The 14,282-nt window shown below is 53.0% G+C and overlaps 1 protein-coding gene across 10 annotated transcripts in view; it reads right to left on the reverse strand.

Annotated features, from left to right (window-relative positions):
* ARAP1 (ArfGAP with RhoGAP domain, ankyrin repeat and PH domain 1) overlaps positions 1–14,282 on the reverse strand; it is a 62,853-nt gene that overhangs the window by 32,127 nt on the left and 16,444 nt on the right. For 9 of the 10 annotated variants that reach the window (XR_014138726.1, XR_004074710.2, XR_004074709.2 and 6 more), the window contains 2 exons: positions 13,613–13,696; positions 8,463–9,026 (listed from right to left, as the gene is read on the reverse strand). Coding sequence is in view for 4 of the 10 variants with exons in the window: in XM_006730435.3 (XP_006730498.1) it covers positions 8,463–8,983 (521 nt within the window). In the remaining 6 variants the exon portion in view is untranslated. Of the gene's footprint in view, positions 1–3,742; positions 4,056–8,462; positions 9,027–13,612; positions 13,697–14,282 lie in introns of those variants that run through there. The other variant, XM_031024953.2, reaches the window with a different exon arrangement.

The following is a 14,282-nucleotide window of genomic DNA, read 5'->3' on the forward strand; positions in this document are numbered from 1 at the left end:
TTAATTAATTCTTATTAGTATTCTGTATGTGTATATATTCCCAGTTGTCTTCTAAGTGCTTTACATGGATTCATTCATTCACTCCTCACAAGGGCTCTATAAGGTATGGCTGACTATTATCCCCACTTTACAGATGAGGAAACTGAGGCACAGAGACACACAAAGTAATTCGTCCTGGATCCCACAGCTGGGATTTGCACCCGGCACCACAGCCTGTAAACTCAACCACAGGGTCGAAAGAGGCCACAGCCAGGCTCTGAGAGCTTCTCTGAGGCCTGCCTCCTTACACTGGCCACCCAGCTCAGGCTGCAGGCAGTTCCGGAGTTGCCATCCAAGAGGGAACACGATCACAGCTCTGATGGCCATTGTGACCACGGCAAGAAGGGAAAGAGGAACGGTGCACACGGCCCCTCTTCCAGCACAGTCTTTGCAGGCAAATGACTATGTGCTAAGCAAGTGGAAGCAAGGGGACCCCCCGCCCCATAGACCTCCAGGCCTCTTTCTAGCCGCCTCTTCCAGGAACCTTCCTGGCTGACCCTGCCTGCCTAGCACAGGGGACAGGGCCATGCTGAGTCAGGGCCAGGCCAGGAAAGGAGAAGTGGTATCCGGAGGGCACAGTATAGTGGGAAAACCCCAGAGGAAGGGACAGTGCCCACAGAGTGCCCCCGCCCGAGCTGGAGTCCTGGCCTTAGGGCGGCAGGCCCTAAGAGCCGCCTCAGTTCCAATCTCTACCTGCGGCCCAGTTGGGACGTTTCCCACTGACCACTGACCCACTAGGCCAGAGGACTGGCCCCAACCCTCAGCCCCAAATATGAGCACTTGCTCAGTGGCCTCCCCCTCCAAACCTTGGCTTACATTGCTTGCTTCCTCCTCACTACCCTCTCCCTACCATCTCAGCCCATGGAAAGCCCACATGTACCTAAGACCACAGCTCAGTGGGCCTCCACCTGCCCACCACCCCTGGCTCCCCTGCTCCTTCAGCCTGTTTCTCCTCTATCCAAGTGACATGTGGACATATCTGCTCCCCCCAACTATGCCCAAAGCAAGACCGGGCCACTCCTGGACAGGGGCACAGGCTGATTCACCTCAGCCTGGAACCTCAGCCTGAGAAGGTTTGTTTAATTGAACTGGGGCAAATACACACAGCGGCTTTCAACGTGAGGGCTGGGGGACATGTGAGGGGACATGGGTAAGAATAGGGTGACCATATAATTAACCATATTAAAAAAAAATCATATAAACCAGAACATTTCTGACAGTTTAAAGAGGCATTATTAGTGTATAAAACGTATAAACAGGGCCTGACCTGGGCAAAATGAGATGGGTGGTCAGTCTCGCTAAGAGACGGAGCTTTAGAGGCAGGCTGAGCTGGCTCAACCCACTCAAATCCCAGCTTGACTCTACGTCAGTTTTTGACCTCACAGAGCAGGTCACTTTACTTCTGAGCCTCAGTTTCCTCTCTGATCTGCTTCCAGGCTTACTGGCAATTCAGTAAGGAAAGCCATTCCCACGGGTCAGGGTCATCAGCACAACTTCTCCACCCTGGCTGCGATGAAAGAGGATGGGCCAAGAACCTGCTTCCTGGCCTCTTCCCCCAGGGAGACCCCTGGCTCTCCCTTCCTATCTTTCTGTCTATATCAATCTCTGGCCAAAGGAACCAGGCTTCACCATAAGGACAGATGGGCCAGCAGAGCAAGGCAGTCTAAATACCTCAGGCTGGCCTTGAACTCATCCCCTACTCACATTCCAGCCATGCCTGCTTGAGCTGTACCCCATAAATGCGTACTTCCAGGCATTTGCATATGTGGCTCCCTCCATCTGGAACACCTTTCCCTGTCCACATTCTACATCCTCCCCCTCCACTCTGTGCCTCCTCTCAGGCTCCAGGCTGGGCTGGGGCCTCCTTGGGGCTCCTCCAGCCTCCACACTTCTGATCACTCAGTATAGTTGTGTCTATCAATGTTTGCTTCACTGAACTGACCTCAGAGAACAAAGGACCCAGGCCCACACAGTGTCTCGGATTCATGACTTTCCCCCTAAAGTGTCACACAGGCCTTGGACCCAGCCGAATCTCAATGCCTGGGCTCTCACCAGCAGGACCGAGAGGTGGGATGAGGCCCAATGATCTGGCCACATCTGTCTCCTACCCTGACCTCACCTTCCCACGGGGGCAAACCTTCCCAGCTGTCCACTTCCTCATTTGTGCCCTGGCTACCCAGGGCTCAGGCCTTAGTCCTGTGCTTCTTGCTTCCTCCGAGGCTGCCTCTGCCCTTCCTTCTCCGTCATGAGACCCAAAGGTCAACCCCTCCAGCACTCCCCTGCCTCTGTTCTGTTAGTTCTGCCCAGGTCACAGCATGGAAAGCCCTTCCCGGCTTCCCGTTGCTTAGATGTAGCCCATAGCATGCCCCTCAGCCTTATCTCTCTCCATGCCATGACATCACCCAACATAGAGGGGGCTTCGGAGAGCGCGTGTTGGTGACTGAATGACCAGCACCCCACTCGCATCCTGATCACTGGAGACGGGCCACAACCCCCTCATCCCTCCATAGAGCATGCCCAATTAACCTGGCATCCACCCTCACAACCGAGGCTCATTCAGCTCTTAGCACTTCTCCCTGAACAACAGCTACCACTTACTAAGTCCCCACTATGTGTTAAGCATTCTTCTGGGAGGCTTTTTCATTTAATCCCCACAATGATCTAAATCATCAGCTCCACTGTGCTCAGGACATGCATTCAGGAAAGTCCACTCAACTGCTCCTTCCTCTAAGCTCACACAGCCTGTTGGGCCCTCCATGGCATGTCTACCACCAGGCCTACACTGAGCTTTCCCCCAGGCAAGCTGTGCTGTCACGGGCAGGAGGAGGCAGAGATCCAGCTCGCCCATGGCAACTCTTCATGCTTCCCGGGTCTGGGCTGTGCTGGTCCCTGAGGGTTATGGAGCAAGGAAGTTCATCCCTGAGGGAGCCCATGACCGTATGGACCTCATCCCCCGCATCCTGAGTGCCCAGCTGTCCTGGAAGGAGGAGAAGGTGCAGGTAGGTGTCTGCTGAGCCCTGTGGAAAGATGAGCCAAGGGCACAGGGCAGGGCTGGATGCACAGACAGGACCTAGTGAGAGGCATCTCTATGTCCCTAGAGACCCAAGCACAGGGTTGTTGAGTTCATGAGGGGTCCACAGCAACTTGGGGGAGAGATGGCCAGCCCAGCCACCCAACATCATAAGCACCCATCCCTCTACTGCCCTGGGGAAGTGGGGGAGGAACCACACCAACTAACTGCCAGCCCTCAGTAGGTCTCCCTATTACCCTGGACTCGGTGGGAGGGCAAACGGGTTCAGGTAGGAGCTGCCCAGAGCCACAACACCCTCATCTGGACACCGAGAGAAGCCAGAACTGAGATCAGCACCAGCTCCCTGAAGGGGAGACACCCACAGAGGCCACAGAGGCAGTTTCCCAGGCACCATGGGCTCCCAGTGGGCCCAGGAGACAGGCTTATGGGAAGATGGAGGCCTGAAAGGCCCAGGGCAGAGGAAAGGAAAAGAGAAGGGGAGAAAAGGAAAGGGCAAGAGAAAAACAAGATGTGGAGAAAGTGAAAGAAAAGAGAAAATTCCGAGAGCAAGAAAAGGAGAGGCGGAGGGAGGACCACAGAAAACCCTGCCCAGAGGGGCCAGACAGACCCTCGGAAGGAGCCTCCCTCCTCGCCCTCTGCTGACAGCCCAGCCCAAAGCTGCCCCTCGCTCACCCTCAGACGTCCACCAGGTCCTGGGCCGGAGGACTCCCACAGCTCCGCCCAACAGTGCTGTGTGCCTGACCAGGCAGCCTGTCTGAGCAGGGCTGGTCTGGCGGACAGCCAGGCCCCTGTTCCCTGGGTGTGTCTGAGGCCGTGTCGGGGTCCAGGTACCGCTCTGCGTGGCTGTGATCTCTTGTCTGAGTGTATGTTTCTGTTTAAAACTGGATCTGTCCAGGAGTGAGTGAGTGTGAGTGCGTGTGAGTGTGTGTGTGTGTGTGTGTGTACACATCCAGCTCTGGCTCCCCTTGGCTTCCTGCTCTCCTCCTCCCCCACCCCCTGCCGCCCTGGCCAATACACACACTTCCTGAAAACACTGAGAAAGAGAAAAGTCACCCAGAATCCCCTGGGGCAGACGCTTCCTCCCCGCCCCCAGCCTGCCTCCTCAACCCCAAGTTGGAATGGGACAAGCCACCCCAGTGCTGTCTAGCAGGGCCTTACAGAGTAGATCCTCAGGAAGCCCTGGCCTTGGCTGGCCCCTCTCCACCCCCACAAGGAAGCCCAGAGAGACTGGGAAAGAGGTCCTTCGAAGGGAACAAGTTCTGCCCCAGCAACAAGTGACCAGCCTTCAGGAAGACCAGGGATTGGCTGGGCTGCAGGGCAGTCGGGGCACAGGTGCGAGGCCTTGCTGGCAGCTGCCTGCTCTGGGCAAACACTCCCTCTTTGGAGGTATCTCCAGGCGTCTGGGTAGGGTATCAGAGGAGGAAACTGAGACCCAGAGCAATCTGAGAGGGGCTCTGTGGAGTGACCCTGGAACCCTGGATCAGAAAAGACCCCTCTGCCACTTAGGGAAGCAGGCTCAGAGGGTTCACATCTATGATGCTTGAAGCTGAGTAGACTGGGCCCCAGGCTAGGCGGCAGGGTCTGAACACTGGCTTCCACTCTGCTGGGCTGTGTGACTTTGGGCAAGTTTCTCCGCATCTCTGGACTCATCAACAAGTTCCCTATCACAGGCTTAAATAATGGTGGGAGTGTAGACCCTTGGAGGGGTGAAGTGGGGTTCCTTCCAGGCCTGGCCAGGCTGCATGTGAGCTTGGTTCTGAGAGGCCTGACCCGGGTGGGGCAGGGAGGTGGCAAGCCTATCCCTGCTCATTTCCTGCTCATTTCCTGCCTGCCTCCTCGAAGGCCTCTGCCTTCCTAAGACATCTGGGCTGATACAGGTTGCCTGGTGGGAAGGGATGTGGGATGGTGAGCTCGGGGCCCTTTAACCCTATTGTCTAATGTGCAGTGTGTGCTGAGGATGCTCTGGGTGCAGAGCCCGCATGGGTAGCATGCATGTCATCGCTGGGGACTACAGAAACTCAGGCAGTCTTCGTCTATTCGCGCACACAACGAATACTTTCGGAGGGCGCTTGAGGCACCCGGCCCGGTTGCAGATATTGGAGATTCAGCAGTAAACAAAACCCACAAGAATCCTGGCCCTCATGGAGCCAACACTAGTGGGCTTGGCAGCACACGGACACACGCTGGCTCACACCCCGCAGTGCACAAATGATACACATGCCAATTCACCACCCACAGCACAGGCACTCACAAGTGGACTCACGCTGTTGGAGGTCCCACTGTGCCAGTACGCACAGGCACATATAAGTGTGCACACGGGCCCTGATGAACTCACACGCGCACACACCACCGCAAACAAGTAACCACTGAAACCGCATACATCTCCACTCACGTGGACATGAGGACCACATGCGGCCTCCCTGAAAACCTGTGCAGAAACCACTACTACCTTGGCGGCTTGCACAAACATGCACACCTATGAGTGCACACCTACACACTGGCCAGGCATGCCCGCCCATGGAGTCACTATCTCAAGAATACACACATGCACACACAGCAAATAATCCCGAATTCCACTGGGGAGGCTGGTGATGGGCTGGAGGCAGGCAGAAGTGCTCACTCGGTCACCCCATGAACTGGTATAAGAGGTCCCGAGATTGAGAGTGTGAGACACCTATCACTCAAGGGTGCAAGTAAGGACCCAAAGGCCGTATCAGGAAGAAGGGACTCCTACAAAGGGGACAGGAGAAGGCCAGGCTGAATAGCCTTCTGCTGTGCACCATGGAGCCTGGGGCCCAGAGGAAGGGGCTGTGAGGGAGAGCCATCCCGCTCTCCTCCCCACCCAGCCTCCAGCTGTTACACATACATGAAGCTCCATCTGCAGTGAGCTTTTCTGCCACTGGGCTTTAAAGATTTAGTATACCCTAGAAGTCAGGGTGCAGATGTCCTGCACCTGCACCTGCAGATGTCACTGTTCCAAATATCAAAGACCCTGGCCAGGACAAGGAAGCCAGGCTTGGCAGCTCACCTCCCATCACACTCTGCCCTAAAAAATAGCCCCAAATTGTGAAGAATAATTGTCTACAAATTCTCTCAGCATGGAATGAATTTTGGGTCCTCTAGCTACAACGGGCCAGACTCCTGAGCATGGAAGCCTGGCCTTCCCCACAGGTCAGCTAAGTGACTAAGTTTAGGCTGAGGCTCTGAAGGTGGAGGCTGGTTCTCTGGGGCATAGACAGGACCCTTGCTCTACCCAACAAGTCTCCTGAACGCAGATGTTAGTACCAGGAGGGCCATGGAGGGCCAACGAGGGCACCTGATAGAGAAACAGGCCCAGAGGGGCAACTGCTCATGAGTCACACAGCCAGCTGGGCCTGCCCCAGGTATTCTGCCTCCAAAACAGGAATCCAGGCCTCCACTCCCTCAATGGGAGGTTTGCGTCCTCAGCCTTTGTGAGCTTCTAATGGACAAGGCCCTGCCTCCTGTCCTTGTTCACCTACTCCCATCCCTAGAGACAGATGGACAGACAGACACACATAGACACACAGACACACATACATATGATCTCTCTCTCTCCCTCAGCCCCTCTCCATGATGATGGAATGAAAGGAAATAGAAATGGACAGGGGCGTCTGGGTGGCTCAGTCATTAAGCTTCTGCCTCCGGCTCAGGTCATGATCCCGGGGTCCTGGGATGAAGCCCCACGTCATTGGGCTCCCTGCTCGGTGGGGAGCCTATTTCTCCCTTTCCCTCTGCCCCTCCCCCACCCTGCTCTTACCCCGTCCCCCATTCATACCCCTCCTGCTCATGCCCCCCCTTCATGTTCTCTCAGGCATGCTCTCTCTCTCAAATAAATAAATAAAATCTTTAAAAATAAAATAAAATTTAAAAAAAAGAAACGGCTCATGCATGTAAAAGAATGGCCACTAGAGGGCACAAGGGCTCCAGGAAACTCCAATCTATGCTGTGAGCCAGGCTCCTAGGGGTACCTAGTACCATCCCCCTTGTGTGAACCCAGGAAAGGCAAAAACCCTTTTAATGCTTCCATGAATCAAACCTCAAAACACCACAGTCCTGGTTTGGCCTTCAAGGCCCCCTTACTATTAATGCCCCTCTCTGGGTGGGGAAAACCTCCCAGACCCTCCCCACAGGGGCTCCCTGAGCACGCACTTGACATGGATCCAGTTTGTGCTCCTCTCCCTTTTCTGAGCCTCAGTTTCTCTACTTGAAAACAGGACACAAATCCCCCAAAAGACTTGAGCAGGAATCAAACAAGATCGTGTAAGTGAAGCACCCAGCACAGTGCTCAAGAGTAGGGACCAGGAGACCTCTCTCTACACATCCTTTCCTCCTCCGAGAAGGCTTCCCATATTAGGCTGACTTGGTCCAAGTACTGCAATAATCTCCATTACACCCTGAACACATATCCAGCACGAGCTGGGGATGCTCCCTCTCAGCTGGGCACCCCAGCAAATGGCAAGAAGGGAGGACATATGTGAAGGAGGTTAAAATGGACCATCCACAGAAGTAGGAGGAAACTCAAGGAAACAGGAGTACGGGGAGCCAGGAGAGGGGGAAACAATTCTGAGGAGGAGGGACGGTGAGTAGGTTGCGGCCTGAGAAGTGTCCCCAGGACTTGGGGCCATGCAGCAGGGGCAGTGTGGAGGGGACGACAGGAGCACAAGTACCAGGCCCTGGGCAGTTCCCGCTCCCCGGACGGCTGTTTCCTAGACTGTTTCCTCCACACGCTACCTACTGACTTGGAACGTACTCCCATCTCCCAGCGTCTCATACCTACCAGGCCCCAAACGGAACTCCAGATTTCCTCCCTGGCTACACTTCTGTCCCTGGACCCCCAGATCAGGGATGGCACCACTATCCACCCAAGATGGAAACATGGACACTGCGCAGCTCCCCGTGCCCTCTCTGCTTATGCCTGGCCATCCCCAAGGCCCGTCCATTCCAGGGCCAACTTCTCACCCCAGTCTGCCTACTTCTCTCCAGCCTTGTTAGCACAGCCCGAGTAGGGGCCTCTCCTGGGAGCCTGGGCCCTGTCACTAGTCACCCAGCCTCCTCCTCCACCAACCTCACCAGCCCCCAGAGTCATCTTTTTAGTATTCAGCTTTTATCGGATTATTCTGCTTGAAACCTTCCTGGCTTCCCACCTGGCCTTCACAGAATATCCCACCAGTGCCATCCACAAGCCTCACCCACCCTCACCCAACAGTTTAGGTCCAGTCTGCTCAAGTGCCCCTGGACGGTGCCTCCCACCTCTGAGCTTTACACAGGCCGAGGGAGCCTTTCTTACCCCACTGCCGGGGCCACAAACGCCCCCTCCACTTTCTAGGATCCTCTACCCGTGTTCCTCCCACCATGGATGGCATCCACTCACCTCACCAGCAGGCGGGGTGGCCCAGTGCGGGGGGGCACAGGCGGGACACTTAACTCTGCCAAATGCCGCTTGGCGGGCAGCGGGGGCAGCACAGGGTCCGGGGCTGCTGCGGATGGGGCGGAGAAGCAGGCGGGCGGCAGGCAGCTCCTCCGGGGGGGGATGGGGGGGGCAGTGGGTAGCCCCGCCTCCTCTCCAGCGGTGGGCAGCGGCTCCGGCAGCGCCGCAGGCGGCAGGGCAGGCGCGGGCAGCGAGCGGAAGACGTGACGCTTCATGGGCACAGGCCGTGCGGTGGGGCGGGGTGCCGGGGTCGGGGGCGTGTGAGCGCGCAGCAGGCCGGCCAAGATGCGGCGGCGGTGACCAGGCAGCAGCATGCCCATGTCCTGCAGGCGGGCATCACTGAGGCCCTGGCACTCTGTGGCCCACACCAGTCCATGCTGCTCGAAGAGCCCGGCGTACTGCTCCAGGTGCAGCGCTCGCAGCCACTCGGCCACAGAGAGCGCTGCATCCCCGGCCTCTGCCATGGTTCCTGCTAGCAGAGGCCAGCCAGCAGGGCCCTGTCGGGACCTGGAATAGACAGATGGGCACAGGTGAGAGGCAAAGCTGCCCGGCCACAGTTAGCAACTGTCTGTGGCTCTCCCATGCCATGCGGTCAAGCTCTGTCCTTGAGCTTCTCCCCTGTGCCAGGCAAGGCCAGATACTGCCAGGTCCCTGAACACATAGGCTTTTGTCTCTGCCTGAAACCTGCCACCCCCACCCCCGTGGCCTCCTAGCGTCCAGCTCACACCTGCTCTAGGAAGCCCTCCAGTAACTCCAGAGTTGGTACCACCCCTAAGCCCCATCCACAGCCGGGGCCGCTGCTGCAAGGCTGGCCAATGGCTGCATCTACTGCTCTCTGCAAGACCCGGGCAAGGGCCCAGTTCCTTCTGAGGCACCAGTTCCCAGCTGATGGCCAAGACCAGGGGCTTAGCCAGTACGGGTGGGCCTGCTGGTCCCCTTGCAGGCCCTGTGTAGGGGTTTGAGCTTCACCCCACCTCCATGCCCCTGGAGGAAGCAGAATGCTCTAGGAGTTAAATGAAACCAGCATCACACAGCCTCTGAGGTCCCGGCCCTGTGAATGAGTCACCCCTCCCACCACCAAGGGGGTTAATGTATCGGAAAGGCTATCCACTCATTTGTTCATTGGAGAGAGCCTGGCACTGGGCGACAGGGACTCAGGTCCCATCCCTGCACTCCAGAGCTCCCGGCCTGGCAAGAGTCAAGAGACTGATGACACAGAGAGAAGGTGATTAGCCAATCAAAAGACCAAAGTCACCAGATCATCTCCACAGATACCAAAGAAGCAAATGATAAAACACAATATCCAGTGTACTTAACAAAAATCTTACTAAAATAGAAACAGACTGATACTTCCTTAAACTAAAAATCAGCACCTTGCTTCATTAGAAAACAATGGAAAAACTTTCATTTAAGTCAGGAATGAAACAAGGATATCCATTCCATGATGGTGATTATTATTAATCATGGGATTAAAAATTAAAGAATTTAGCAAGGAAGCTGGATTCGAAACTAACAGAACAGAATCAGTATTTATAGGCAGTAACCAGGTAGAAACCAGGATGAAGAGCCTCAGTTACTATAGCATTACAAAACCTAAAACACCAAGAAGAAACATAATAAGAATTGTACGAGATCTATAGGAAGAGGCAAAAAGAAGAGACCTGGACAAATGGAAAGACATGGTATGCTCCTGGGTGAAGGCATCAGGAAGACAGTAATTCTAAGTTAATTTATAAATATGCACAATCCTATTAAATACACACACAATTTTGTGGAAGGGGGAAAGGGAGCTAGACAAGCAGATTTGAAAATTCATGTGGAAAAGTAAACAAGCAGGAAGAGCCAGGAAAATTCTGGAAGCAGGGCATGGGGGAAAAGAAGGGTAAAGAGAACCAGCCTCATCACATATTAAAACATATAAGCCATTGTAATTAAAACAGTACATGTTACCAGCACCTGAACAGATGAATCAAACAAAACAGAAAGTTCAAAAATAGATCCAAATACATATCATAATTTAGTGTCCAATAAAAGTAACATCTCAAACTAGTGGAGAAAAGATGTATTATTAAATTGTTGGGACAGCCGTGGAACAATCTAGAAACAAAGTTAGACCCCCTACCTCACACCTTACAACAGTATAAATTATAGGTGGATCAAAGACTTCATTATAAAAAATAAAACCATGAAAGGGTTTAAAATATCATCTCAGAGAGGCAAAATCCTTTTGGAAATGATACAAACCCAGGAAGATAAAGAGTAAAATATTCAACTATAGGGGCGCCTGGGTGGCTCAGTCATTAGGCATCTGCCTTCTGCTCAGGTCATGATCCCAGGGTCCTGGGATTGAGCCCCACATTGGGCTCCCTGCTCTGCAGGAAGCCTGCTTCTCCCTCTCCCCCTCCCCCTGCTTGTGTTCCCTCTCTCGCTGTGTCTCTCTCTGTCAAATAAATAAATAAAATCTTTAAAAATATATATTCAACTATATAAAAATCAAACATTCCTGCATGATGAAAATGCACCAGAAACAAAGCCAAGAGATAAATGACAAATCAGAGGACATCTGTCTCTCATATCCCAGACACAGAACTGATTTTCCTAAACACTGAAAAGCACCTAGAAAGAAGAAACAGGTCAATGACCTAACAGAAAAAGGGGAAAAAATATGCAGAGAGAAATTCACAGAAAGGAAAATATAAATGGTTCTTAAGCATATGAAAACGAACTTAAGGGCACCTGGGTGGCTCAGTTGGTTAAACGACTGCCTTCAGCTCAGGTCATGATCCTGGAGTCCCGGGATCGAGTCCCACATCGGGCTCTCTGCTCAGCAAGGGGTCTGCTTCTCCCTCTGACCCTCTTCCCTCTCGTGCTCTCTGTCTCTCATTCTCTCTCTCTCAAATAAATAAATAAAATCTTTAAAAAAAAAAAAAGAAAACAAACTTAACCTCCTCACACTAAGCGGTGACGGTGACTGGGATGAGGCATTCCCCTGCCTGGCTAGTGGGAGTGCCTCTGGGGAGGACAATGTCACAATAGTATGAAAAGCCCAAGTCCTTCTACCCTTTGATCCAGCCACCCCTAGGCACTTATCCTGCAGTCTTCCAAGGTGACTGGCAACATCGATGTGTACAATAACAAAAGATTGGAAATAACCAAAATACCCATCAAACAGGGAACGGTTAACTAAATTATAGTGCAGTCATACAGTAGACTACTGAGCAGCCTTTAAAAAAAGGAGGAAACTTGGGGCGCCTGGGTGGCTCAGTGGGTTAAGCATCTGACTCTTGGTCTCAGCTCAGGTCTTGATCTCAGGGTCGTGAGTTCAAGCCTTGTGGTGGGCTCCACGCTGGGCGTGGAGCCTACTTAAAAAAAAAAAAAAAATGAGGAAACTCATTACATGTTGATGTGGCATGACCTCCCAGATAATGTTGTTAAATGGCTAAAGAAAGGTGCAGAACAGTATATAGAACATTCTGCCTTTTATGTAGAAAAAAACAAAACCAGAGAGGATAGACCAGTCTGTGGTGATGGTAATGCATAAAATATCTCTGAAAAGCTACATCAGACAGAGAAAGGTGACATTGCCTCTAAGGAGGAAAATGGAAGGCTGAGGGGGGATGGGAAGGAGCAGACATAAAGCCAGACTTCAAGGGGTCTGACGCTGACACATGTTCAATTCCCTCTTTAAGAAAAAGATATCAGGGGCGCCTGGGTAGCTCAGTTGTTAAGCGTCTGCCTTTGGCTCGGGTCATGGTCCCAGGGTCATGGGATCCAGCCCCACATCAGGCTCCCTGCTCAGCCAGTAGCCTGCTTCTCCCTCTCCCACTCCCCCTGCTTGTGTTCCCTCTGTCAAATAAATAAATAAAATCTTTAAAAAAAAAAAAAAGAAAAAGATATCAGAGGGGCGCCTGGGTGCCTCAGTCTGTTAGGCATCCAACTCTTAATTTCGGCTCAGGTCACGATCTTAGAGTGGTGAGATGGAGCCCTTCTGCACTGGGTGTGGAGCCCTGCTTGAGATTCTCTCTCTCCCTCTCCCTCTGTCCCTCCCCACCTCCCTCTTGTAAAAAAAATAAAAGATATCAGAATATCTTTATCATTTTACAATACACACAAATATCAAATCATTATGTTGTACATCTGAAAATACAATGTTGTATGTCAATCATACCTCAGTTTAAAAAAAAAAATTCAATTGGAAAAACAAAGAATATCTTACTTTTGTAAAAATTTCCCAAACCACATGCACACAGTACCCAGGCCCCTTTCCGGGCCTTGGAGGAAGCCTGAAGGTCAGGCTCCAACAGCTTCCCTGGAAACCCACCTCCAGTGGGAGGGAGACTTTTCACTCTACATCTTTATCAATTACCTACATTTTGAACTATGTGAGTTCTTTAAAAAGGCTGCTGAGGGCCCAAAGGAAGACACAAACAGAAACACATTGGATGTTCTTGGGTAAACCAGCTTTCAACATTATGAAGACATCAGTTCTTCCCGGGTTAAGCTATAACTAGCACAAAGCACAATCCCCCCCAAAATTACCATTAGGCAAATTCTAAAATTCATATAAAGTGATATTAAGGATTTGTTGTTAGGTGGAATAATAAGATGCCAGAGCAGTGTTTTGTTATATAAACATCTAGGTTAAATAAAAAATGTACATATATGTCCGTATGCATATACATATACATATATGCATGCACACACACATCCACGGACCACCCCCAGATGGGTATACAAAAAACCGCCTGCCTTGGGGAGAAGAACAGGAGGCTGTGAGGACAAGGAGGGAGGGTTACCTTTCACTATACCTTTCTGTACCTTAAACTTTTCTATCACTTTCCAAAAAAGAAGTACAATTTAAAAGAGAATGTGATCCACAACCCCCACCCTGCCGCTGGTCCCTGCCCTATCCCACCCCTTCAAAGCCCTCCTGGGAGGCTCTTTAGCCTCACCCTCTCCCCTGTCTCTCTGCCTATTTTCAAAATGAAAACTGGGACCTCAGGTCTGGCCTCCAAGAAGCCTCCTGCACTTCAAAGCTGGGGCTCAGCCGACCACACCCAACCCAGCTCCCCGCCCCCCACCTCCTGACTCACCCGCTGGGCTGCCCAGGACACCGGGGACTATTCCAGAGGCAGCGGCTACTCTGAATGGCTCCTCATCTTGGTCCAAGGTGGAACCTGCAAGGACAGGAGCGGAAGAGAAAGTCTATGAGCCACTTTGAGCAGGGGGATGCCAGCAGGAGGAGGAGGAGGGAGGAAGGAAGAAGGGGAAGGGAGAAGGGGAAGGGGGGAGAGAGGGAAGGAAGCAAGAGATGGGGAAGATGGTAGGGGAAGAAGGAAGGGATCAGGGAGCCTAATGGAAGCCGCATGGGGCAGTGGAGGTTAGGCCAGGGGAAGGCCTTCCCGCGGGAGGGAAGAGGCGGACATGCCCCCCCAGAGCTAATGGCCACACAGGTGGCGAAGAGGAGTCAGGACTTCCCATGCTCTGGCCTCCCCAGGACGGGTGGCTGGGCTGTGCAGACGCAGGCTTCGGTGGGAACTGTGGGGCCTGCCCCGCCCCCAGGGAGGACTGAACAGGGGGCAGATGCAGTTCCCACTACAAGGCAGACCATGTCAATGAGCGGTGGGGGACGCGGTGGAGGCCGCGGGGAAACAGGACACTCTCCACTGAGGCTGGAAGCCATGGATGGGGTGGGGTGAGCGCAGAGGAGGCAACTGAGGCATGGGTACAAGACCCCAGAGGCCCTGCTCCTAAACATGTGTG

Source organism: Leptonychotes weddellii, chromosome 11 (assembly GCF_054177405.1).
Source record: "Leptonychotes weddellii isolate Sample4059 chromosome 11, ASM5417740v2, whole genome shotgun sequence".
NCBI classification, from domain to species: domain Eukaryota; kingdom Metazoa; phylum Chordata; class Mammalia; order Carnivora; family Phocidae; genus Leptonychotes; species Leptonychotes weddellii.